This window comes from Heptranchias perlo, chromosome 37 (assembly GCF_035084215.1).
Source record: "Heptranchias perlo isolate sHepPer1 chromosome 37, sHepPer1.hap1, whole genome shotgun sequence".
Lineage (NCBI taxonomy): Eukaryota > Metazoa > Chordata > Chondrichthyes > Hexanchiformes > Hexanchidae > Heptranchias > Heptranchias perlo.
Genome location: NC_090361.1, coordinates 2,433,657 through 2,456,483, shown reverse-complemented (window position 1 = coordinate 2,456,483; position 22,827 = coordinate 2,433,657). Strand labels below are relative to the sequence as shown.

The 22,827-nt window shown below is 47.8% G+C and overlaps 2 protein-coding genes across 4 annotated transcripts in view; both read left to right on the top strand.

Annotated features, from left to right (window-relative positions):
* Positions 1-220: 220 nt before the first annotated feature.
* LOC137304268 (alpha-N-acetylgalactosaminide alpha-2,6-sialyltransferase 3-like) lies at positions 221-8,527 on the top strand. Of its 3 annotated transcripts, XM_067972817.1 has the most exons (5): positions 221-398; positions 2,219-2,422; positions 3,611-4,017; positions 6,263-6,370; positions 7,816-8,527. In XM_067972817.1, exons 1-5 carry the CDS (start codon positions 378-380, stop codon positions 8,003-8,005), a joined length of 930 nt encoding a protein of 309 aa, XP_067828918.1. In that variant the 5' UTR covers positions 221-377; the 3' UTR covers positions 8,006-8,527. The 3 variants fall into 3 exon arrangements, with proteins under 3 accessions (XP_067828918.1, XP_067828919.1, XP_067828920.1); XM_067972818.1 differs by lacking the exon at positions 6,263-6,370; XM_067972819.1 differs by lacking the exons at positions 221-398; positions 2,219-2,422 and adding an exon at positions 2,448-2,570.
* A 7,368-nt stretch (positions 8,528-15,895) lies between these two features.
* Positions 15,896-22,827, top strand: part of LOC137304267 (adenylate kinase isoenzyme 5-like) — a 52,410-nt gene continuing 45,478 nt past the window's right edge. Inside the window, exons 1-2 of the mRNA XM_067972816.1 lie at positions 15,896-16,404; positions 22,388-22,574. Of these exons, the coding sequence (XP_067828917.1) occupies positions 16,345-16,404; positions 22,388-22,574 (247 nt within the window). The 5' untranslated portion in view covers positions 15,896-16,344. The remainder of the gene's footprint in view (positions 16,405-22,387; positions 22,575-22,827) is intronic.

Below are 22,827 nucleotides of genomic sequence, written 5' to 3'. Positions count from 1 at the left end.
TCTCTCTTTAAGATAACCAACGTCATCCCAAACACCCATCTGTAGAAATTAAATGCTGGAGGCAGCCTTGTCCAGTTTAACACACTCCCTAGTGTGCACAGAAAGGGGTCCCAAATCTTCTTACGTGGCTCAGAGTGTAAACTGCAGCTAATGGAAGTGAAACTGGCCTCCTCACTGTCACATGATCCGGGGGGAGGGGGAGCGAGCTGAATTCAGCTGGTGGAGGGGAGAGACAGAGATAAGCTCAGGCATGCAAGAATGGTGCCTTGAGAGTGTTTAGATGGCTGTTTTTGTCGACAAGAGTCTAATTTCTCAGATCACAAGCGCATGCCCTCCACCCTGCTCTTTAAACAAGCTGCGTTGGAGCAGGAGTGAGGATGATCTGTGCACAGAAGAAGGTAAATGCATCTTTTCGTTGTTCCCTTTTTATCTTCCGGTGAAATGCAGTGAGGGGAAGAGGCAGCCAGCGTGATTTGCATGTGCCTTTGTATCTCTACATGTGCAGTATTAAAAGATTCTCAGTTAGACAGAGATATTTGATAAACTGGCTGTTCTCGCCCCTCTGTCCTAATCAACCTCGTATTGCACAGAAGCTTAGGCTGCAGGAAATGTGATGGCATTTAATCAAAGAGTGATATATGTTTGGAATAAGCTACCAAGGTAGCAAGAACAAACACACTGGGGGATGGAAGATGGGGAGGGCTTTCAGAGTAGAATCGGACGCTGCGATGGAAGAGTTAATGCCCAGGAATGATGAACTTCCATAGGCCAAACAGCTTTTTCTCATCCTGAGCTGTTCTTGGGTCTGCGTATTATAAGAAAGTAAAAAATGAAAATACTTACATTTCTATAGCCCCATTCTCCACCTCAGGCCGTCCCAAAGCACTTTACAATGAAGTATTTTTCTTTTTAAAGTGTAGTCTCTGTTGTAATGTAAGAAACGCGGCAGCCGATTTGCACACAGCAAGATCCCACAATAAAAAGTGAGATAAATGATCAGATAATGTTTTAGTGATGTTGGTTGAGGGATAAATATTGGCCAGAACACTGGGGAGAACTCCCCTGCTCTTCTTCAAAATAGTGCCCTGGGATCTTTTAGCGCGCTCCAAGGGACCCCCTGCAAAAGTTCTGGTCAATATTCCATAATGGGGGTGAAGACACCTTGTGCAAGAGTGAGTTAGAAAACCTGGGTCTTTTTACACGAATCCTCAGAATAAAATCCTGTTCCATTTTCAATAAATCGAAGTTAAATTTTGCAGATGTTTGGGATAGTCACTGGACTGCTGGTGCCAGTTCAGGAGGGGAAGAGGTTCTGAGTTTGTATAATGTTGGGGGCAGTGTAGGGGGAGTTCTCCACCACACTCGGCTTGTACTGTACCTGACCTCTGAATGCTTGAGCTTGGCAGTAGGTGCAGAGTAAGAAAATAGTCCATTCCCCTGCACTGAGGTCTCTCACCACAAATTGTGCACCTACTTATCAACACCAGGTGTGTAAATCTTAACTGTCCATGAAAAGCTCCTCTTTAACATTTTGGCAGAAACTCTATAATTGTGCGAGTGTACAAGTTACACTCCTTTATTTGGACTTGACCTATACACAGGATTGTATAGTACATAGGAACAGGAGGAGGCCACTCAGCCCCTCGAGCCTGTTCCACCATTCAATTAGATCACGGCTGATCTGTATCTTAACTCCATCTACCCGCCTTGGTTCTGTAATCCTTAATACCCTCGCCTAACAAAAATCTATCAATCTCAGTTTTGACATTTTCAATTGACCCCCAGCCTCAACAGTTTTTTGGGGGAGAGAGTTACAGATTTCCACTCCCCTTTGTGTGAAGAAGTGCTTCCTGACATCACCCCTGAATGGCCTGGCTCTAATTTTAAGGTTCTGCCCCCTTGTTCTGGACTCCCCCCACCAGAGGAAATAGTTTCTCTCTATCTACGTTATCAAATCCTTTAATCAACTTAAACACCTCAATTAGATCACCCCTTAATCTTCTATACTCGAGGGAATACAAACCTAGTCTATGAAACCTGTCCTCGTAAATTAAGGCTCTAAGCCCTGGTATCATTCTGGTGAATCTGCACTGCACCCCCTCTAAGGCCAATATATCCTTCCTGAGGTGCAGTGCCCATAACTGAGCGCAGTATCTCCAGATGGAGTCTAATCAGAGCTTTATAAATGACCTTTAATCAATTTGTGGTTTTTATCCAGCGGAATGTTCTGGTAGCGGTGGCTCTGATTGGAGGCGTGTCGTTTGTCGTTGCCATGGTCCGTTACATACATCAGTCTCCCTATCCCATAATACTCTCACAGCTGGCCAGGGACCGAGGCAGCAGCAGCCTAAGTCACTTCTTTGGTACTTTTGGACGAAATGACAAGCTGCTAAGAGGTTACGTCAGCCTGCCCGAGCAGCAGGTAAGGCCCTGGGTGAGGCAATGCCCATCACTGAACTGAGAGGAGTTTGTTAAATGCCCGCACTTAAGCTGCATGAAAGGAAGAACTCGCGTTTATATAAATGTCTTTCACGCTCTCAGGACGTCCCAATGCACTTTTCAGCCAACAGGTGAGATCAGAAAGTTAGAGTGAGGAATGTGAACATGTTTCAGTATACTGGTGCTTGTCTGTGCTGCCAACACTGTCGATATGCCCCATTCATGTGCCCGACAGTATTTAGGGAAACATGATGTGGAGATGCCGGTGATGGACTGGGGTGGACAAATGTAAGGAGTCGTACAACACCAGGTTATAGTCCAACAGTTTTATTTATTTAAAACTATTGGACTATAACCTGGTGTTGTAAGACTCCTTACATTTGGGGAAACAAGCAGAGGTTCTGACAACTGCACTATCCCTGTAATGGGTAAGTGTGGAGCATCAATAAAGACAAACACAGCATTACTGCTACTGGGAGTGAGGAGAACTCCCGTTTGGCTTAACAGAGACTGCTGTTCCCCAGAAAAAAAAGACTTATATAGCACCTTTCATGACCCCAGGACATCCCAAAGCACTTTATAGCCAATGAAGGAGTTTTTGAAGTGTAGTCACCGTTGTAATGTAGGAATCTCAGCAGCCAATATGCGCACAGCAAGATCCCACAAACAGCAATGTGATAATAACCAGATAATCGGTTTTCGCGATGTTGGTTGAGGGATAAATATTGGCCAGGACACCGGGGAGATACTCCTCTGATCTTCTTCAAATAGTGCCGTGGGATCTTTTACATTCGCCTGAGAGGGCAGATGTGGCCTCGGTTTAACGTCTCATCCGAAAGACGGCACCTCCGACAGTGCCGCACTCCCTCAGTACTGCACTGGAGTGTCAGCCTAGATTGTGTGCTCAAGTCTCCGGAATGGGACTTGAACCCACAACCTTCTGACTCAGAGGCACAGGACGGCTTTGGGCTCAGCATTGATGCACCCCACGACTGAATAGCATTCTGACCCTTACTGTGTACATCTACCCTTTGAAGAACGGCTATTGAAATAGCTGAAGCACAGACATTGATAGCCTCAAGGGAGAAGGGGAGATGATTGGATGGGAGTAGAAAGCAACCAAAATTGGGGGAACTAAACGATGTAATTGTGTGTGTGTCCCCGTCTGTAGCCATTGAGACTCTCCTGTCACCAGTGCAGCATCATCTCCAGCTCTGGGCAGATGTTGGGCAAGAGCCTGGGGGCGGAGATCGACCAATCGGAATGCGTGTGGAGGATGAATAACGCCCCAACAGAAGGGTACGAAACAGATGTGGGCAGCAGGACCACGGTGAGAGTGGTGTCTCACACCAGCACCCCACTGCTCCTCCGGCAGGGAGCTTTCATCTCCGACCTCAACAACTCCGTTTACATCTTCTGGGGCCCTCAGCGCAACATGAGACGAGACGGGAAGGGGCTGGTTTACAACATGCTGAGGACCATCCGAAAACGCTTCCCTTCTGCCAAGCTTTACACTCTGACAGAGGAGCAGATGAGATACTGCGACATCGTTTTTAAAAAAGAGACAGGGAAGGACAGGTAAGGAAAGCAAGACTCTGGGGACTCTGCACTGGTTAGGCCACAGCTGGAGTACTGTGTGCAGTTCTGGTCGCCACACCACAGGAAGGATGTGATCGCTTTGGAGAGGGTGCAGAGGAGATTCACCAGGATGTTACCAGGGCTGGAGCGCTTCAGCTATGAAGAGAGACTGGGAAGATTGGGTTTGTTTTCCTTGGAGCAGAGGAGGCTGAGGGGGGACATGATTGAGGTGTACAAAATTATGAGGGGCACAGATAGGATGGATACTAAGGAGCTTTTTCCCTTCGTTGAGGGTTCTATAACAAGGGGACATAGATTCAAGGTAAAAGGCGGGAGGTTTAGAGGGGATTTGAGAAAGAACTTTTTCACCCAGAGGGTGGTTGGAGTCTGGAACTCACTGCCTGAAAGGGTTGTGGAGGCAGGAACCCTCACAACATTCAAGAAGCATTTGGATGAGCACTTGAAATGCCATAGCATACAAGGCTACGGACCAAATGCTGGAATATGGGATTAGAGTAGACAGGGCTGATGGCCGGCGCGGACACGATGGGCCGAAGGGCCTCTATCTGTGCTGTATAACTCTATGACTCTATGACTCTATGTTCCATAAATCAAACATTATCACTACAGTATGAGTAGGGGTTGCCAACCCTCCAGGATTGTCCTGGAGTCTCCAGGAATGAAAGATTAATATCCTGGACACTTCTGTGAGTTACACCTGAGAGAAAAATCATAGGGGCTTTAAAACTAAATGTGTTTCTTCTTATTTTCTTTGAACACTTTCATTCATTAGTTATTAAAATATTGGAGATGGGGGAAAAAGCTGTTTGACTGGGTGGGAGGTCATGTGATGAAATCTCCAGGAATATGTCCAACCAGAGTTGGCAACCCTAAGTATGAGTCATGTGGTACCTCAGTTCATTCCCCAGCTGATGCTTCCTCTGTTCAAAGGGAGTTGACTCGAGCTGGGGTTTGGTTTTACAGGTACCAGTAGCTTGCCATTAACTGGACAATCTTCACACAGGAGACTGGACAGGCCAATGAACCAAGGGTCCAGAGGGGGCCTCGCATCTACTCCCAATCCTGGCACGCCTCTTTCCAACAGGTGTCTTTCCTCAGTGACCAGGAGCAGGAATCCTCACTCCCTGGCCTAGGGTGGTGGTTTTCAAACTTTTCTGTGCGGACCCCTGCAAATATTGGCACACTCCCAGGGACCCCCTGCAAATATTTGCACATTCCTGGGCACCTTGTGCAAATATTGGCACACTCCCAGGGACCCCCTGCAAATATTTGCACATTCCTGGGCACCTTGTGCAAATAATGACACACTCCCAGGGACCCCGAGCAAATATTGACACACTCCAAGAGACCACTTGTCCTCTTTTCCAAACGACAGTGTGAGCTAGCCAAAGGAATACACGAACTTCACTGCAGAAAATGTTTCCTAGTTTAAAGCAGCAGAAATGATGAGCTAGGAAGTCAATCCAGAAACCTGGTGAGTTTGGGAACCCTGAGAGTCCCCTCACAGAAGCCCCAGTGCCCAACTTCGAAAAGCTGCACCCACGCGGCATTGAGGTGACTGGCAGCATTCGGACTGCTGCCCGACTGAGATCAGTCCATCCATCACAGATCAGGCACTGACCCTTCGACCTGCCTGGGGGGGTTATCTTGGTAAAACGGGCGATATCGGATCAGCGGCCCTTTGTACATCTCTCCCGAATTTCCATTTCCTCTGACTTCAATCGGGAGAGAGGTACAACGGACGACCGAATCCATATGGCCCATTTTACACTTTCGCCCAGAGTCAGAATGACCCACCCCCCGCCCTGGTCTGTGCTAATTGTATAATTGATATCAATTAGTGTTAATTGTATTCAGGTGGTGGGTATCAATTGGGGCTCTCGTGTATCTTTTTTATAGGAGAGCTTAGCTAGGGTGTGGGGTGTGTGAAAGGGGAATCTCTGTGAACAAAGGCTTAGAAGTAACTAAAGACCAGGCTCTAGTGTTCTATCCTTCACCACTTGGCTATCCAATTTTAACAGTCTGTATTGTTCAGTATCACAAGGCAGCCGGCAATTTCCCCTTGCTCTCCGTGAGAGAAACAGGGCCTGGCAGGGAGAGACTTTCAATCCCATGTCCTGTCACATTGTGCTGTGGGCTGTTTTGGTATCAAACTACTGAACTTGTGTGAATTCCTCTGCCTGTTCCTCCATTTCTAACCTGTCCTCTTCTCTCTGTGACCCAGGGTGCTGTCTGGCTCCTATCTAAGTACGGGCTGGTTTACCTTTATATTGGCCATGGAAGCGTGCAGCACTATCCATGTCTATGGAATGATCAATGATACTTACTGCAGGTACGGAGGGGCACTGACCATTACATCGCTTCAGAAACACACTCCTCCCTCTTGTAACGTTCTCCCTTCCTGACTTGTGGACACATCGACCAGTACCTGTAGCTCTTTGGTGTGAGGTAGCCATTTGTAACGTACGAGGCAAGACAGTGGGTATTGTTACACATTTCAAACATGGAAGGCACCATGGATAAGCCTTCACAGTCATGGGTCAGAGATTAGAGAGACCTTCACCATAGGATAGAGGGGTTAGAGGGGCCTTCACCATGGGATAGAGGGGCTAGAGGGGCCTTCACCATAGGATAGAGGGGTTAGAGGGGCCTTCACCATAGGATAGAGGGGTTAGAGGGGCCTTCACCATAGGATAGAGGGGTTAGAGGGGCCTTCACCATGGGATAGAGGGGTTAGAGGGCCTTCACCATGGGATAGAGGGGTTAGAGGGGCCTTCACCATGGGATAGAGGGGCCTTTATCATTGTGGGGAGGTGTTAAGCATTTCGCGTGGACTTGGGTTGAGTTGTTTGAGGATAAAGAAGCGTTTGTTGACAGAAAGGAAACCAAGCTCGTTGGAAGCAGCTTCAGGGATGGAGGACAAGGTGAGGTCAAGAGTGTTATCAGATGTAGAAGGAGTAATTGTGGAATATCAGACACAAGAGGGGGGAGCTGCTGGTTGGATATGAATTACCTGATTTATTGCCTTGAACTGGTCCCTTTTGGCGAGTGAATGCAGACTGACCCAAACCCATTTGACGTTAAGATTCCAATGAAGCACTCGGGACAGATCTTTGTTTCTTAGCAACATAATAACCAAGATGGAGGTCTTTGGTCGCACATTGTGCACCTGACTGAGGAATCTCAGCTCTAACACTATTCATAACACTGTTATTAACTCTCTCCTTATAGCGTTAGAGCTTCAAATCAAGGAGATCCTGAACATAGACCTAAGTGAGGGAAATTCCAATTACTTAGCAGTTTAGGAGAACGGAGAAACTTTTGGTAACCAAATTCTAGGAAAATACAGAAAGACAGACTTGCATTTCTATAGCGCCTTTCACATCCTCAGGACGTCCCAAAGCGTTTACAGCCAATGAAGTACTTTTGAAATGTAGTCACTGTTGTAATGTAGGAAACGTGGCAGCCAATTTGCGCACAGCAAGATCCCACAAACAGCAATGTGATGATCTGTTTTTTAGTGATGTTGGTTGAGGGATAAATATTGGCCAGGACACCAGGGAGAACTCCCCTGCTCTTCTTCCAATAGTGTCGATCTTTTAACGTCCACCTGAGAGGGCAGACGGGAGAAGACGAGATCAACATGTGGGCCCTGGGTTCACTTAACGTTATTACATCAAACATGCTCACCTCAGGGCACCTCAGTTTGTTCTCGGATTTGTCTGTCTCTGTTAGATTCCTTGGGAGAATAAAATTGTATGTCTCTCGCGCCTACAGAACTGAAGGGCACAGAAATGTCCCATACCATTATTATGAACCCAGCGGACAGGAGGAGTGTCTGGAGTATTACATACACGAGAACGCACGGTACGGAGGCCATCGGTTCATCACAGAGAAAACAGTCTTCGCAAAGTGGGCAAAGGAGAGGAAGATCAAATTCTTCAATCCCACCTGGCATATCTCCTGACAGAGGCTTAACAATCGAGCTGGTTCTGCTTTAAGATCTGGAGGCCACTGGAAGCAGACAGTAGCTGAGCTTTGGGCCTCCTTGCTCGAACTCCAATCGGCAACACTGAGCAAATAAGACAATAAACCAATGACCTAATTCCTATTTATATTTATAATATATATATATATGTAATAAATGAAGGGACATCTTACCCAGTGTGAGCAATTAGCGTGAAGACCAATTGCTGCTCTTCATTTGTTTTCAAATACAAGCTGGCAGCTTGGAAACACGGACTGAGAGGAACTTAAGTTGTGGTCTTACTGGAGTTGGTCGTTTGAGAAGCCGAGAGACTCGTAGTGAAGACCAATGGAACCAGTTATAATTTTAGCCAAATACACCCTGACACAGGGGGCAAAAGTCAGAAGAACATAAGAAAAGTCGAGGACAATTCAGCTCATCCCTCTTGTACCCTAACTTTCCCAATTTTGAACACCACTAATATCAAAAAGGCAAATCTTGTACAATTTGATTAAAAACTCGACGGATTTTTTTTGTGTGTTTTCTTCACTCATTATTTCTGTCTGCTTCCCCCTTTCTCTGGGTCTCCACTGCCTCACACACCAACACTGGCCTGAAAGGGCAGCTACATAACTGTCCCAAGTCCTCGGCTCCATCACCAGCCTCTCGGGGCCAAGTCACACAACCTCAAAAAGGGGAAAGAGCGGGGGGAGTGGGACTAATTGGATCGCTCTTCCAAAGAGCCGGCACAGGCACAATGGGCCAAATGGCCTCCTTTTGTGCTGTAAGATTCTATGATTCTGAAACTAAATGTCAGGCAATTGCATGTTGGTGCATGTGGGGTGAGTTGTGTTGTATTTAGGGGTGTGTGGGGTGAGTTGTGTTGTATTTAGGGGTGTGTGGGGTGAGTTGTGTTGTATTTAGGGGTGTGTGGGGTGAGTTGTGTTGTATTTAGGGGAGTGTGGGGTGAGTTGTGTTGTATTTAGGGGTGTGTGGGGTGAGTTGTGTTGTATTTAGGGGTGTGTGGGGTGAGTTGTGTTGTATTTAGGGGAGTGTGGGGTGAGTTGTGTTGTATTTAGGGGAGTGTGGGGTGAGTTGTGTTGTATTTAGGGGTGTGTGGGGTGAGTTGTGTTGTATTTAGGGGTGTGTGGGGTGAGTTGTGTTGTATTTAGGGGTGTGTGGGGTGAGTTGTGTTGTATTTAGGGGTGTGTGGGGTGAGTTGTGTTGTATTTAGGGGTGTGTGGGGTGAGTTGTGTTGTATTTAGGGGAGTGTGGGGTGAGTTGTGTTGTATTTAGGGGAGTGTGGGGTGAGTTGTGTTGTATTTAGGGGTGTGTGGGGTGAGTTGTGTTGTATTTAGGGGTGTGTGGGGTGAGTTGTGTTGTATTTAGGGGTGTGTGGGGTGAGTTGTGTTGTATTTAGGGGTGTGTGGGGTGAGTTGTGTTGTATTTAGGGGTGTGTGGGGTGAGTTGTGTTGTATTTAGGGGTGTGTGGGGTGAGTTGTGTTGTATTTAGGGGCGTGTGGGGTGAGTTGTGTTGTATTTAGGGGTGTGTGGGGTGAGTTGTGTTGTATTTAGGGGTGTGTGGGGTGAGTTGTGTTGTATTTAGGGGTGTGTGGGGTGAGTTGTGTTGTATTTAGGGGTGTGTGGGGTGAGTTGTGTTGTATTTAGGGGTGTGTGGGGTGAGTTGTGTTGTATTTAGGGGCGTGTGGGGTGAGTTGTGTTGTATTTAGGGGCGTGTGGGGTGAGTTATGTTGTATTTAGGGGTGTGTGGGGTGAGTTGTGTTGTATTTAGGGGTGTGTGGGGTGAGTTGTGTTGTATTTAGGGGTGTGTGGGGTGAGTTGTGTTGTATTTAGGGGCGTGTGGGGTGAGTTGTGTTGTATTTAGGGGTGTGTGGCCAAATTCTGGGGTGACTGCATTGAGTGGCACACAAACAGCTTCCTAGAACTGGTCACAGAGTGTGACAGACAGGCAGGGCGCTGGGAGCTGTTGACCTAGAGGTAAATGTGTGGGGTGGGAGACGGGAGGATGAAAAAGTTTGAGGGCGAAATTAAAACAAAAAAAAATGTTATGAATAACTGAGCGAACAGCTTGTTCGATACACCAGGAAAGTCTCGACTTTAATCCCTGGTCTGCGTAGAATTAACTTATTTCAGCCAGTGAGTCAGAGACACGACAATCATAGAATCACACAGCACAGAGGGAAGCCATTCAGCCCATCGTGCCTGTGCTGGCTCTTTGGAAGAGCTATCCAATTAGTCCCACTCCCCCTGCTCTTTCCCAACAGCCCTGCAAATCTTTTCCTCTTCAAGTATTTATCCAATTCCCTTTTCAAAGTTATTATTGAATCTGCTTCCACCGCCCTTTCAGGCAGCGCATTCCCGATCATAACAACTCGCTGCGTAAAAAAATTCTCCTCAACTCCCCTCTGGTTCTTAAGTCTGTGTCCTCTGGTTACCGACCCTCCTCTCAGTAGAAACAGTTTCTCCTTATTTACTCTATCAAAACCCTTCATAATACAACACTTGATTTCTTTGGTCCGAGGATAGTGAGGGGAGAAGCAGCCAGACTTTGGCTAGATGGCTGTGCAGTGACTCCTCCTGCTCCTGTGGACTTCAGATGAGCTCAGGGGTGATGCCTTCATGGTCGAATAGGCTGCTGGCATTGTCTATGCACAAAGATCAAAAATGGCCACTTGAGGGACCTGCCATTAGACTGTTGGCCTCTGAACCCTGACCTGAGTTTCACCTTCAGGAAAGGAGGTTGAAAATTGGGAATAAAATGATAAATATAAAAGTGCTGACCGCCCTCCCGTGGCATTGCTCCCTGTTAAAGAGCTGGGTTGCATCAAACAATGAACAAAGTTTCTCAGGGCCGCTGATTTATGGCGATCAAATAAGTTAGGTTCTCTTGTCAAATGACCAAGCTGTGACTGGGGAAGTGTTTCAGGAAGTCAGTGTGTCACAGGAGGTGTGCGCTATATGCACGACTTTGAACATATTACAGATCGGTATAAGACTGACTCAGAAGGCTCTATCCTGAGCTCAATCCACCCCCTTTCCCTACTGCCTGACTCACTCAATTCCACCAGAGGGCACCAAATGCTGACTTTTCCCGCTCTGTACTTCACCAGGTGAACATCACACCAGCCGGGCAGAGACATCGAAACTCCCATTCCTATTTTCCTTTATTTCATTCAGGCTTTTTTCCCTTAATATCACAAATCTATGTTATAACATCCAAAATGGCCATTCTTAATGTTTGAATCTAGACAGTGAATGACAGCAGGCTAATCGACCATGTGGGGCATTACAGTTGAGCTCAATCCCGTCTTCATGCAACATCCACAAACATCTTTTCCAGCGGTGGGGGCGGGGTGGGGGGGGGGGTGAGGGAGAGAGTGAAGTGGGAGGGGGCTACCTGGATAGCGATCGGGTGCAGGAACCCTGCCGTATTTTTCCCCGTCCTAGTCCAGGGGCATGGCACCACACTGTAGCTCCCTCACCACGACCCCAACTGATATTAGCTAACAGCACAGACCAAGGGGCGAAACCAGGCCCTTCCTGGGTGGTTTGCTGTCCTGATTCACTTTCAGGGTGATGCTACCAGGGGAGCTTTTAACTGTTGAAGGTGAGACTTGTGCTGTTTTCTGAAACCTGTTTTTTTCACTACAATCAGAGTAATTATAGCAGGAGTGACAGAGAGATAAATGTGCTAGAACCACATGCTGCGGGATCACAATTACAGCTTGTCCTGATAAAGAGATTTCAACAGATTTTTGTTGTATGTTCACGTTTTATGTGTGTGCGTGTTAATGTGTGTTTATGTGTGTACATGTGTGTTTGTGTCTGAGTGTGTTTTTGTGTGTGATTGTGTTTGTGTGTGATTATGTATGTGTGTTTATGTGTGTGTGTGATTATGTGTGTGATTGTGTGTGTGTTTATGTGTGTGTGTGATTATGTGTGTGTGTTTATGTGTGTGTGTGTGTGTGATTGTGTGTGTGTGTGATTGTGTGTGTGATTATGTGTGTGTGTGATTATGTGTGTGTGTGATTGTGTGTGTGTGTGATTATGTGTGTGTGTTTATGTGTGTGTGTGATTATGTGTGTGTGTGATTATGTGTGTGTGATTGTGTGTGTGTGTGATTGTGTGTGTGTTTATGTGTGTGTGTGATTATGTGTGTGTGTGATTATGTGTGTGTGTTTATGTGTGTGTGTGATTGTGTGTGTGTTTATGTGTGTGTGTGTTTATGTGTGTGTGTGATTATGTGTGTGTGTGATTGTGTGTGTGTTTATGTGTGTGTGTGATTATGTGTGTGTGTTTATGTGTGTGTGTGTTTATGTGTGTGTGTTTATGTGTGTGTGTGTTTATGTGTGTGTGTTTATGTGTGTGTGTGATTGTGTGTGTGTTTATGTGTGTGTGTTTATGTGTGTGTGTTTATGTGTGTGTGTGTTTATGTGTGTGTGATTGTGTGTGTGTGTGATTGTGTGTGTGTTGATGTGTGTGTTTATGTGTGTGTGTGATTATGTGTGTGTGTTTATGTGTGTGTGTGTTTATGTGTGTGTGATTGTGTGTGTGTGTGTGATTGTGTGTGTTTATGTGTGTGTGATTGTGTGTGTGATTGTGTGTGTGTGTGTTTATGTGTGTGAAGATCAGGGTGGGGAGGAGTGTTGGTATGTATTCTATTCTCATGTTGATGAAGAACTGGGTTTGTCCATGACACCACCGAGCAGGGACGAGACTGAATCGAGCATCTAGTCAGCACCCGGTCTCTGAAATGGAATCAATAAACTGTGGGGACCAGTGGGGAAGCGGAATTCAAGAGGTGCACAGAATGAGAAATCATTTCTTCATTCATCCCAGTGCTCTCTCTGAATGATCCAATGACCCACTGCCTGGTTCTGTTGTATTTCGGACTGTGACTATGATTCAGTCCTCGGTGACAGCAGGAAGCAACAGCTGGATAAGAAATCATTTTAATACTTTAATCATTTTAATCGGTTTTATCACACTGAAACATCTCGCAGTGCGTCACTGAACAAACTATTTTTGATGTGTATTATCGTTGTTCTGTTGGCATAAACAGCAACCACAAACAACACTGAGGTGAATGACCAATCAAGGTGCGTTTGGTGGTGTTGGTTCAGGGAGGAATGTTGGCCTGGGGAAGGAGAGAGCTCCATGCCCTTTGAATAGTGCCCTGGGATCTTTAATATCCACCTGAAGAGCAGACAGGACCTCAGTGGAACATCTCATCTGAAGGATGGCTTCGAAAGATGACAGCTATAAGCAATGTCTGTATTGGATGCGAGACAATAATTATACTTACCCTTTCATCAAACTGACCGGTACAATTATTAGCAGTCTAGGACTGTTAGAGACATCTCTGCATTCAAAAGACAGAGGAAGAAAATCAAGGAAGTGAAAACAAAATGAGGAAAGTATCAACATAAAAGTCTGTCACACTTCGAAGTGTCAAATGTATATAAAAAGAAGAGGCCAGTCATTTCATACTGTTTTCTCCTGACCTGTAGCTGGAAATTTACAAGCTCCTTCCAATCTGCAAACTTCCCTCATCAAACAGGAATTAAACTCAGAGTGACCTCGGGCTGTGTTTATTTACTACGATTAAACTCAGAGTGACCTCGGGCTGTGTTTATTTACTATGATTAAACTCAGAGTGACCTCGGGCTGTGTTTATTTACTACGATTAAACTCAGAGTGACCTCGGGCTGTGTTTATTTACTACGATTAAACTCAGAGTGACCTCGGGCTGTGTTTATTTACTACGATTAAACTCAGAGTGACCTCGGGCTGTGTTTATTTACTACGATTAAACTCAGAGTGACCTCGGGCTGTGTTTATTTACTACGATTAAACTCAGAGTGACCTCGGGCTGTGTTTATTTACTATGATTAAACTCAGAGTGACCTCGGGCTGTGTTTATTTACTACGATTAAACTCAGAGTGACCTCGGGCTGTGTTTATTTACTACGATTAAACTCAGAGTGACCTCGGGCTGTGTTTATTTACTACGATTAAACTCAGAGTGACCTCGGGCTGTGTTTATTTACTACGATTAAACTCAGAGTGACCTCGGGCTGTGTTTATTTACTACGATTAAACTCAGAGTGACCTCGGGCTGTGTTTATTTACTATGATTAAACTCAGAGTGACCTCGGGCTGTGTTTATTTACTATGATTAAACTCAGAGTGACCTCGGGCTGTGTTTATTTACTACGATTAAACTCAGAGTGACCTCGGGCTGTGTTTATTTACTACGATTAAACTCAGAGTGACCTCGGGCTGTGTTTATTTACTATGATTAAACTCAGAGTGACCTCGGGCTGTGTTTATTTACTACGATTAAACTCAGAGTGACCTCGGGCTGTGTTTATTTACTACGATTAAACTCAGAGTGACCTCGGGCTGTGTTTATTTACTACGATTAAACTCAGAGTGACCTCGGGCTGTGTTTATTTACTACGATTAAACTCAGAGTGACCTCGGGCTGTGTTTATTTACTACGATTAAACTCAGAGTGACCTCGGGCTGTGTTTATTTACTATGATTAAACTCAGAGTGACCTCGGGCTGTGTTTATTTACTATGATTAAACTCAGAGTGACCTCGGGCTGTGTTTATTTACTACGATTAAACTCAGAGTGACCTATAAGTGGTTGGTTTCTAAAATTGACCTCATCACCCGGGATAGGGAGGAGAAATTCTAGCCGAGATCCCACCCACTCTTGATCACCATCTAGTGACCCCTGATGGAGAGCATGTGGATAGCACAGGAACATAGGATCCAGTAAGGTTGTGGTGCCCCCTGCAGTCAAATAGCTCTGCCGACACCGACTCTCCAAACTCCGGTATGAAGAGCAGACACTCGTTTGAGGAGGGGAAAGAAAGGTAGAAAAAAGAAGTCTTAAAGAAATAGGAACAAGGACAATAAATTAAGAAGGAGGAAACAAAAGGCGAAAAAAAAACAAAGAAACAAATTGGAACGAACATGGGAACAGGAGGAGGCCATTCATCCCCTCGAATCTGTTATATAGGAACAGGAGGAGGCCATTCAGCCCCTCGAATCTGTTACATAGGAACAGGAGGAGACCATTCAGCCCCTCGAGTCTGTTATATAGGAACAGGAGGAGGCCATTCAGCCCCTCGAGCCTGTTACATGGGAACAGGAGGAGGCCATTCAGCCCCTCATGTCTGTTATATAGGAACAGGAGGAGGCCATTCAGCCCCTCGAGCCTGTTACATGGGAACAGGAGGAGGCCATTCAGCCCCTCATGTCTGTTATATAGGAACAGGAGGAGGCCATTCAGCCCCTCGAGCTTGTTCTGCCATTCAATTAGATCGTGGCTGATCTGTATCTTAACTCCGTCTACCTACCTTGGTTCCGTAGCCCTTAATACCCTTCCCGAACAAAAATCTAACAATCAGTTTTGAAGTTTTCAAATTTTCAAAAGGCCCAGGAAATTGGTGAGTCGGAACCTGCAGAAACGATATAAAGGCAGAGGTTGGGGTCAGTCCGTGGGGAGATACAGGCCTGTCCTTTTCCCATTCACGGTTTTTGGTCCTCAAGTGTTTTCTACAGGTCTATGGGTTGGGGCTAAATCCGACTGAAGATGGTTTGTAAATGGAACCATAAATGCTCACATTATTTAAAAAAAACTCCAGGTCATGTCAAAAAATAATATAAGGCCTCTTGGACCAAGTATGGGGCTGGATTGGATCTGGGTTACACGACATTACCAAGGCAACGCCTCCCTGTGAAACAATGTAAATAAATAAATAAATAAATAGGAATCTATCTGTACAGAACATTCAGTTGGATGAGGTAGTGAGGTATTGCAGAGAGAGAGAGAAACACAGAGAGTGGACAGAGAGAGAGAAATAGAGACAGAGAGAGAGACACACAGACAGAGAGAGACACAGACAGAGAGCGAGAAAGACAGAGACAGAAACACAGAGAGTGGACAGAGAGAGAGAAAGAGACAGAGAGACACAGAGAGTGGACAGAGAGAGAGAGAGAAAGAGACAGACAGAGAGACACAGAGAGTGGACAGAGAGAGAGAGAGAAAGAGACAGAGAAAGACAGAGAGTCAGACAGAGAGACAGAGAGAGGCAGAGACAGTCAGAGAGACAGAGAGAGGCAGAGACAGAGAGAGAGAGACGGAGAGAGAGACAGAGGGAGAGACAGACAGAGAGACAGAGAGAGAGAGGCAGACAGAGAGAGACAGAAAGAGAGAGAAGGAGAGAGACACAGGAAGAGAAATCAGCAACATCAGCACCAGGAAATTCTAGACTGTCGGTGTCAGAAGCCAGACTGTCGGAATGAGCAGCAGTGAAGCTAAAGACTACATTTCTAAAAGGGAAATCCCTCTCCTTTTCGAGGTAAGGATTTAACAATATATATTATTTATATAAATGAATGAAATGTTTTGAATCCAATGTTATAAAATGCACTTAGTTTAAGCAACACTAAGGAATGTTAAACACTAATTACAAATTTGAAATCAGGATTTCTGGAATATCTCGTCCCTTTGCCCATCTGCCTGACACCTTATCGGTGGGTGATGGGCAGGCATGGTGCCAGTGCCACCTGTAACCAGCACCCAGGTGCCTCCCCCATCCCCCCGCCCACCCTCTCCGTCTCTCTGCATTTCCCTTCATTCCCCCGGGAGATGCCACTCTCCCCCTTGGGCTGGGATGCCGCAGCCTGTGCCCTCGCCCACTCTGCCCCCTCACCCGCTCTGCCCTCCCCCGCTCTCTGCCCCCTCACCCGCTCTGCCCTCCCCCACTCTCTGCCCCTCGCCCGCTCTGCCCTCCCCCACTCTCTGCCCCTCGCCCGCTCTCTGCCCCCTCGCCCGATCTCTGCCCTCCCCCGCTCTGCCCCCTCACCCGCTCTGCCCTCCCCCGCTCTCTGTCCCTCCCCCGCTCTCTGCCCTCCCCCACTCAGTGGCAACGGAGCGTCTACATGATGACACTTCCGCCAACTCGCCCGGTGTCACTGTAACACACTAACCCTGTGTGTGCAAAAATGTGTCAAAAATCATTTCAAATTCTCTGTTATGGAAGTGAGGGAGTCGGGGCTGAGTGAAGGGGGGCTCGGGGCTGAGCGAGGGGGGGCTCGGGGCTGAGCGAGGGGGGGCTCGGGTGTGAGCGAGGAGGGGCTCGGGGCTGAGCGAGGTGGGGCTCGGGTGTGAGCGAGGAGGGGCTCGGGGCTGAGCGAGGTGGGGCTCGGGTGTGAGCGAGGAGGGGCTCGGGGCTGAGCGAGGGGGGGCTCGGGTGTGAGCGAGGAGGGGCTCGGGTGTGAGCGAGGGGGGGCTCGGGGCTGAGCGAGGGGGGGCTCGGGGCTGAGCGAGGGGGGGCTCGGGTGTGAGCGAGGAGGGGCTCGGGTATGAGCAAGGAGGGGCTCGGGGCTGAGCGAGGGGGGGCTCGGGTGTGAGCGAGGAGGGGCTCGGGGCTGTGCGAGGGGGGGCTCAGGTGTGAGCGAGGAGGGGCTCGGGGCTGAGCGAGGGGGGCTCGGGTGTGAGCGAGGGGGGGCTCGGGTGTGAGCGAGGAGGGGCTCGGGTGTGAGCGAGGAGGGGCTCGGGGCTGAGCGAGGGGGGGCTCGGGTGTGAGCGAGGAGGGGCTCGGGTATGAGCGAGGAGGGGCTCGGGGCTGAGCGAGGGGGGGCTCGGGTGTGAGCGAGGAGGGGCTCGGGGCTGAGCGAGGGGGGGCTCGGGTGTGAGCGAGGAGGGGCTCGGGTGTGAGCGAGGGGGGGCTCGGGTGTGAGCGAGGAGGGGCTCGGGGCTGAGCGAGGGGGGGCTCGGGTGTGAGCGAGGAGGGGCTCGGGGCTGAGCGAGGGGGGGCTCGGGTGTGAGCGAGGAGGGGCTCGGGTGTGAGCGAGGGGGGGCTCGGGTGTGAGCGAGGAGGGGCTCGGGGCTGAGCGAGGGGGGGCTCGGGTGTGAGCGAGGAGGGGCTCGGGGCTGAGCGAGGGGGGGCTCGGGTGTGAGCGAGGAGGGGCTCGGGGCTGAGCGAGGGGGGGCTCGGGTGTGAGCGAGGAGGGGCTTGGGGCTGAGTGAGGAGGGGCTCGGGGCTGAGCGAGGGGGGGATCGGGTTTGAGCGAGGAGGGGCTCGGGGCTGAGCGAGGCGGGGCTTGGGGCTGAGCGAGGGGGGTCTTGGGGCTGAGCGAGAGGGGACTTGGGGCTGAGCGAGGGGGGGCTCGGGTGTGAGCGAGGAGGGGCTTGGGGCTGAGCGAGGAGGGGCTCGGGGCTGAGCGAGGGGGGGATCGGGTTTGAGCGAGGAGGGGCTCGGGGCTGAGCGAGGCGGGGCTTGGGGCTGAGCGAGGGGGGTCTTGGGGCTGAGCGAGAGGGGGCTTGGGGCTGAGCGAGGGGGGGCTTGGGGCTGAGCGAGGGGGCGCTCGGGGCTGAGCGAGGGGGGCTTGGGGCTGAGCGAGGAGGGGCTCGGGGCTGAGCGAGGGGGGCTTGGGCTGAGCGAGGAGGGGCTCAGGCTGAGTGAGGTGGGGCTCGGGTGTAAGTGTGGGGGCTTGTGTGTGAGCGAGGGGGGGCTCGTGTGTGAGTGAGGGGGGGCTCGGGTGTGAGAGTGGGGGCTCGTGTGTGAGCGAGGATCACCAGTGAGTTGTCAGTACGGGATGGGAATAGGGCTGAGGAGGACTGTGAGGATTTAGCTCTTCCTCAGACTGAAGTTCTGATTTAATTGATGTTAGAAGTCTCTGAATCGCTGGTTTATAACAACAGACATCCAGAAAACCACTGGGAGCCCAGACGAGTGTTCCATACTGTTAGAGGATGAGCCAATTATAGCTCAACAGCTGTCGGGTGTATCCAACACGATACATACCATATGTGCTATATACGAGCTATATAGGATACATATACAATATGTTATATACTGTACTGTATGATACATACCATGGAATGATATGTGCTATAGATGATATATATGCTATATATGATACATACACAATATGATGCATGTTGTACATACCATAGAATTATACATGCAATATATGATACATATACAACAAGACACTTGCTGTACAGTATGATTTTTTTTTCGTTCATGGGATGTGGGCATCGCTGACAAGGCCAGCATTTATTGCCCATCCCTAATTGCCGTTAATTTTGATACACACCATACAGCATGATTTCAAATTCTCAAACTGCCATGGTGGGATTTGAACTCTCATTCTTTGGATTACTAGTCCAGCAACTACCCGACAGCACCCATTGCTCGAACCAGACCACAGTAGGTCCTCGAACTTGGGCCCTCCTCAGCTTCTTATCACAAATCTCTCTGTTTATTTCTGAACACACGTGCTCAGGTGGAACAAATGATGTCATCGTGGGGCTCGCAGTTACTCTGCAAAAACCCAGCTGAGTTCTCATGTGAAGCTGGTTGTGTGATGTCACGGAGCTGAGCATACATGAAAACATAACTCTCTACAGGAACAGGGTGCCATAGCAACGCAAGTACACCAAATTACTGAGACTCAGAGAGGAATGAATAAACCAGCTCAGGAAATTCACAGTAATTAAATGGTGAGCACACTGTATAATGTGACAAGAAAACGTGACAAAGGCAATTGGATTAATGCTTGAAGTGGAAAATTTGCAGGGCTATGGGGAAAGAGCAGGGGAGTGGGACTAATTGGACAGCTCTTTCAAAGAGCCGGAACAGGGACAATGGGCTGAATGGCCTCCTTCTGTGCTGTATCATTCTATGATTCTATTTTTGCTAAGTGAGGCTTAAGCTCCCCTCTGAGGCTGGACCATTTGCAAGAGCACAGTAATTGGCCTTTATCAAAACACTCCGCCCATAAGTCACTTCTCTAAGGCTTATTAGAGCCTGATTGGAACAGCAAATGTATCGATGACAGTACCAGACCCTCGAAGGGATGTGCCACTTGTGAAGGTAATTACAGTCAAGTGTCAGGTACTTACAGAAGGCGGGTGTGCTTCAGACTGACAGCAGTAATTACACCTGTCATTACTGTCTTTACTGAGTGCTCTGGTTTTCCTGGAGGTTACGGCCAGTGATCCTCATCAGTTACAAGAGCTGTCTTCGAATATAATCACTGAGGTGTGGGGGGGAATCAACAGGAGATTCTATTCACAACAACAACTTGCATTTATATCGTGCCTTTAACGTAGGAAACCATCCCAAGGTGTTTCACAGGAGCGTAATCAGACAGAAATTGACACTGAGCCAAAGAAAGCGACATTAGGACAGGCGACCACAAGCTTGGTCAAACAGATGCGTATTAAGGAGCGCCTTAGAGGAGGTGGAGAGGTTTCGGGAGGGAATTCCAGAGCTTAGGGCCTAGGGAGGTGAAGGCACGGCCGCCAATGGTGAGGCAAAGGAAGTAAGGGATGGACAAAAGCCAGAATTGGAGGAACGCAGTGATCTCGGAGGGTTGTAGGACTGGAGGAGGTTACAGAGATGGGGGAGGGGGATGCGAGGATACGCAGGGATTTGAAAACAAGGATGGGAATTTTAAAATCGAGGCATTCCCGGACCGGGAGCCAACGCAGGTCAGCGAGACTCTGGGCAAGATCCTGGAGAGTTGAACCAGCCTCCGACGTGAATCAGTGAGTTCAGTGAAGGAAAGGGGCAAAAGGGGTTAAAACTGAGGGAGGGAAGAAATCTGACTTAACCAGGCTGGAGTGAGAGAGCCAGACTGCATTAGGCCCGTAGAGTGCAGGTCTGCATCACCCTCCCTGTGTGGGTTAAATTAGTAACGTTTACCTTTGTTATTCATGAACCAGTGCACACAATCCCATTGAGACGATGCTCGCTCACTGTCTGTACAGGGGAGGTCACTGAACGCCCCAGTGTGGAGCAAGGCAACAGATGACAGAAAGTGATGGATGTCTTTCTTTACAGCACATCAGCAGGCCTTTAAACAATACATCACTTTTACTGCCTTTATCTACAGTCCACACAATGTTCTCTTCCAAATATTATGTTAATCACTAATTGATCTCCTGTGGTTTAAGATGGTTCACACAAAAGATGTCATTTTAACTTTTGGTGACAGTGTAAAGCGGGCGATATTGAATTGACCGTCCATTGTACATCTCGCCCCATTGTCATTTCCGGGAGAGATGTATAAGGAAGGTGGGAACAGGAGGAGGCCATTCAGCCCCTCGAGCCTGTTCCGCCATTCAATTAGATCATGGCTGATCTGTATCTTAACTCCATTCACCCGCCTTGGTTCCGTAATCCTTAATACCCTCACCCAAAAAAATTTTATCAATCTCAGTTTTGAAATTTTCAATTGACCCCCAGCCTCAATAGCATTTTGTGGAAGAGAGTTCCAGATTTCCACTCCCCTTTGTGTGACGAAGTGCTTCCTGATATCACCCCTGAACGGCCTAGGTCTAATTTTAAGGTTATGCCCCCTTGTTCTGGACTCCCCTCACCAGAGGAAATAGTTTCTCTCTATCTACCCTATCAACTCCTTTTAATGTTCTTAAACACCTCAATTAGATCACCCCTTAATCTTCTATACTCGAGGGAATGCAAGCCTAGTCTATGAAACCTGTCCTTGTAATTTAACCCTTTTAACTGATTGGATATCACCCATTTTACACTGTCACCCAAAGTCAACATTACCCCCCATGGAGTGAAGACCAAGAGTCGTCTTCCATTGAAGCAGGGTGAGAGAGTGTGGGGTAATTGGGCCAAGGGTGCAGATGTAATCCAGTCCCCATCTTAAAGTCACACCTTCTGGTCTTGTTTTTAGATAATATTTAATATTATTTATAGTCAAATAGCAAAAACCTGCAGCAATCTTGGAAAGAAACAAGTTGAGTGAATTGAAGTACAGGAGTTCGTCTGCGGAACCGAGCTGCTGGGAGAGGCAAATCCAAGGTGCTACAGCACCACCAACCATCAGGAGGGTGTAATTACAGCATGACACGTTTACATAGGCAGTTTCCATTATAAGTGTAGACATAGGAAATTATAATGGCAGACAGGCGCAGAGACTTGGTTTAGTACCCTCGGGTGAGGTGGGTATAGAGTTTTCTTCTGCATTGTAAACTCTGTGAATAAACAGCAGCTTTACACAGTCAGTCACATAATGTTAGGATTCTTCACAGTACAGAACGGGCTCCCTCTCAGTGATAATGATCCCAGGTACCATTGCTCCATCGATGGTCAGAGAGGACTCACCAGCACTTATAGAAAAATCTACATTTAATGTAAAACAATTGCCATTTTAAAAAATTAAATCATTTAAAATGTAACTTTTTAACAAGAGATCCCATGTTGATTATTGATCCCATGTTGATTATTGACCCCATGTTGATTATTGATCCCAGGCTGGCTATTAATCCCCTGTGATTGCTGTGTGCTTCTTCCCTAGAGTATGTTGACAGGCCTGATGTACCATCGGCCTGACGAGCCCATTGAGTATCTGGAGAACTGCCTGAAGAAAGTCAAAGAGATTGGCGGACTCGAGAAAGTGCGATGGGATACTTTCATTGTTCAGGAGAGGCGCACATTGCCACCCCTCAGTGGGAGCCAGGGGAGGAGAGCCATTTACCGGAGTGGTAAACTCATAAACCTTTTCTATTCACAGTCTTTGCAATGTCTCCACTTTTTATCCTTTGTGAGTTGTGAGGAGGATGCAAAGAGGATATAGACAGGGGATATAGACAGGCTAAGTGAGTGGACAAGAACATGGCAGATGGAATGTAATGTGGAAAAATGTGAAATTATCCACTTTGGTAGAAAAAAACAGAAATACAGAGTATTTTTTAAATAGTGAGAGATTGGGAAATGTTGATGTTCGAAGGGACCTGT

Excerpts from the sequence above, each read along its gene's own strand:
- LOC137304268 (XM_067972817.1), top strand. The coding sequence starts at position 378 with ATGATCTGTGCACAGAAGAAG. Across the intron at positions 399-2,218 it reads TGATCTGTGCACAGAAGAAG|CGGAATGTTCTGGTAGCGGT; the intron begins GTAAATGCATCT and ends GTTTTTATCCAG. Across the intron at positions 2,423-3,610 it reads TCAGCCTGCCCGAGCAGCAG|CCATTGAGACTCTCCTGTCA; the intron begins GTAAGGCCCTGG and ends CCCCGTCTGTAG.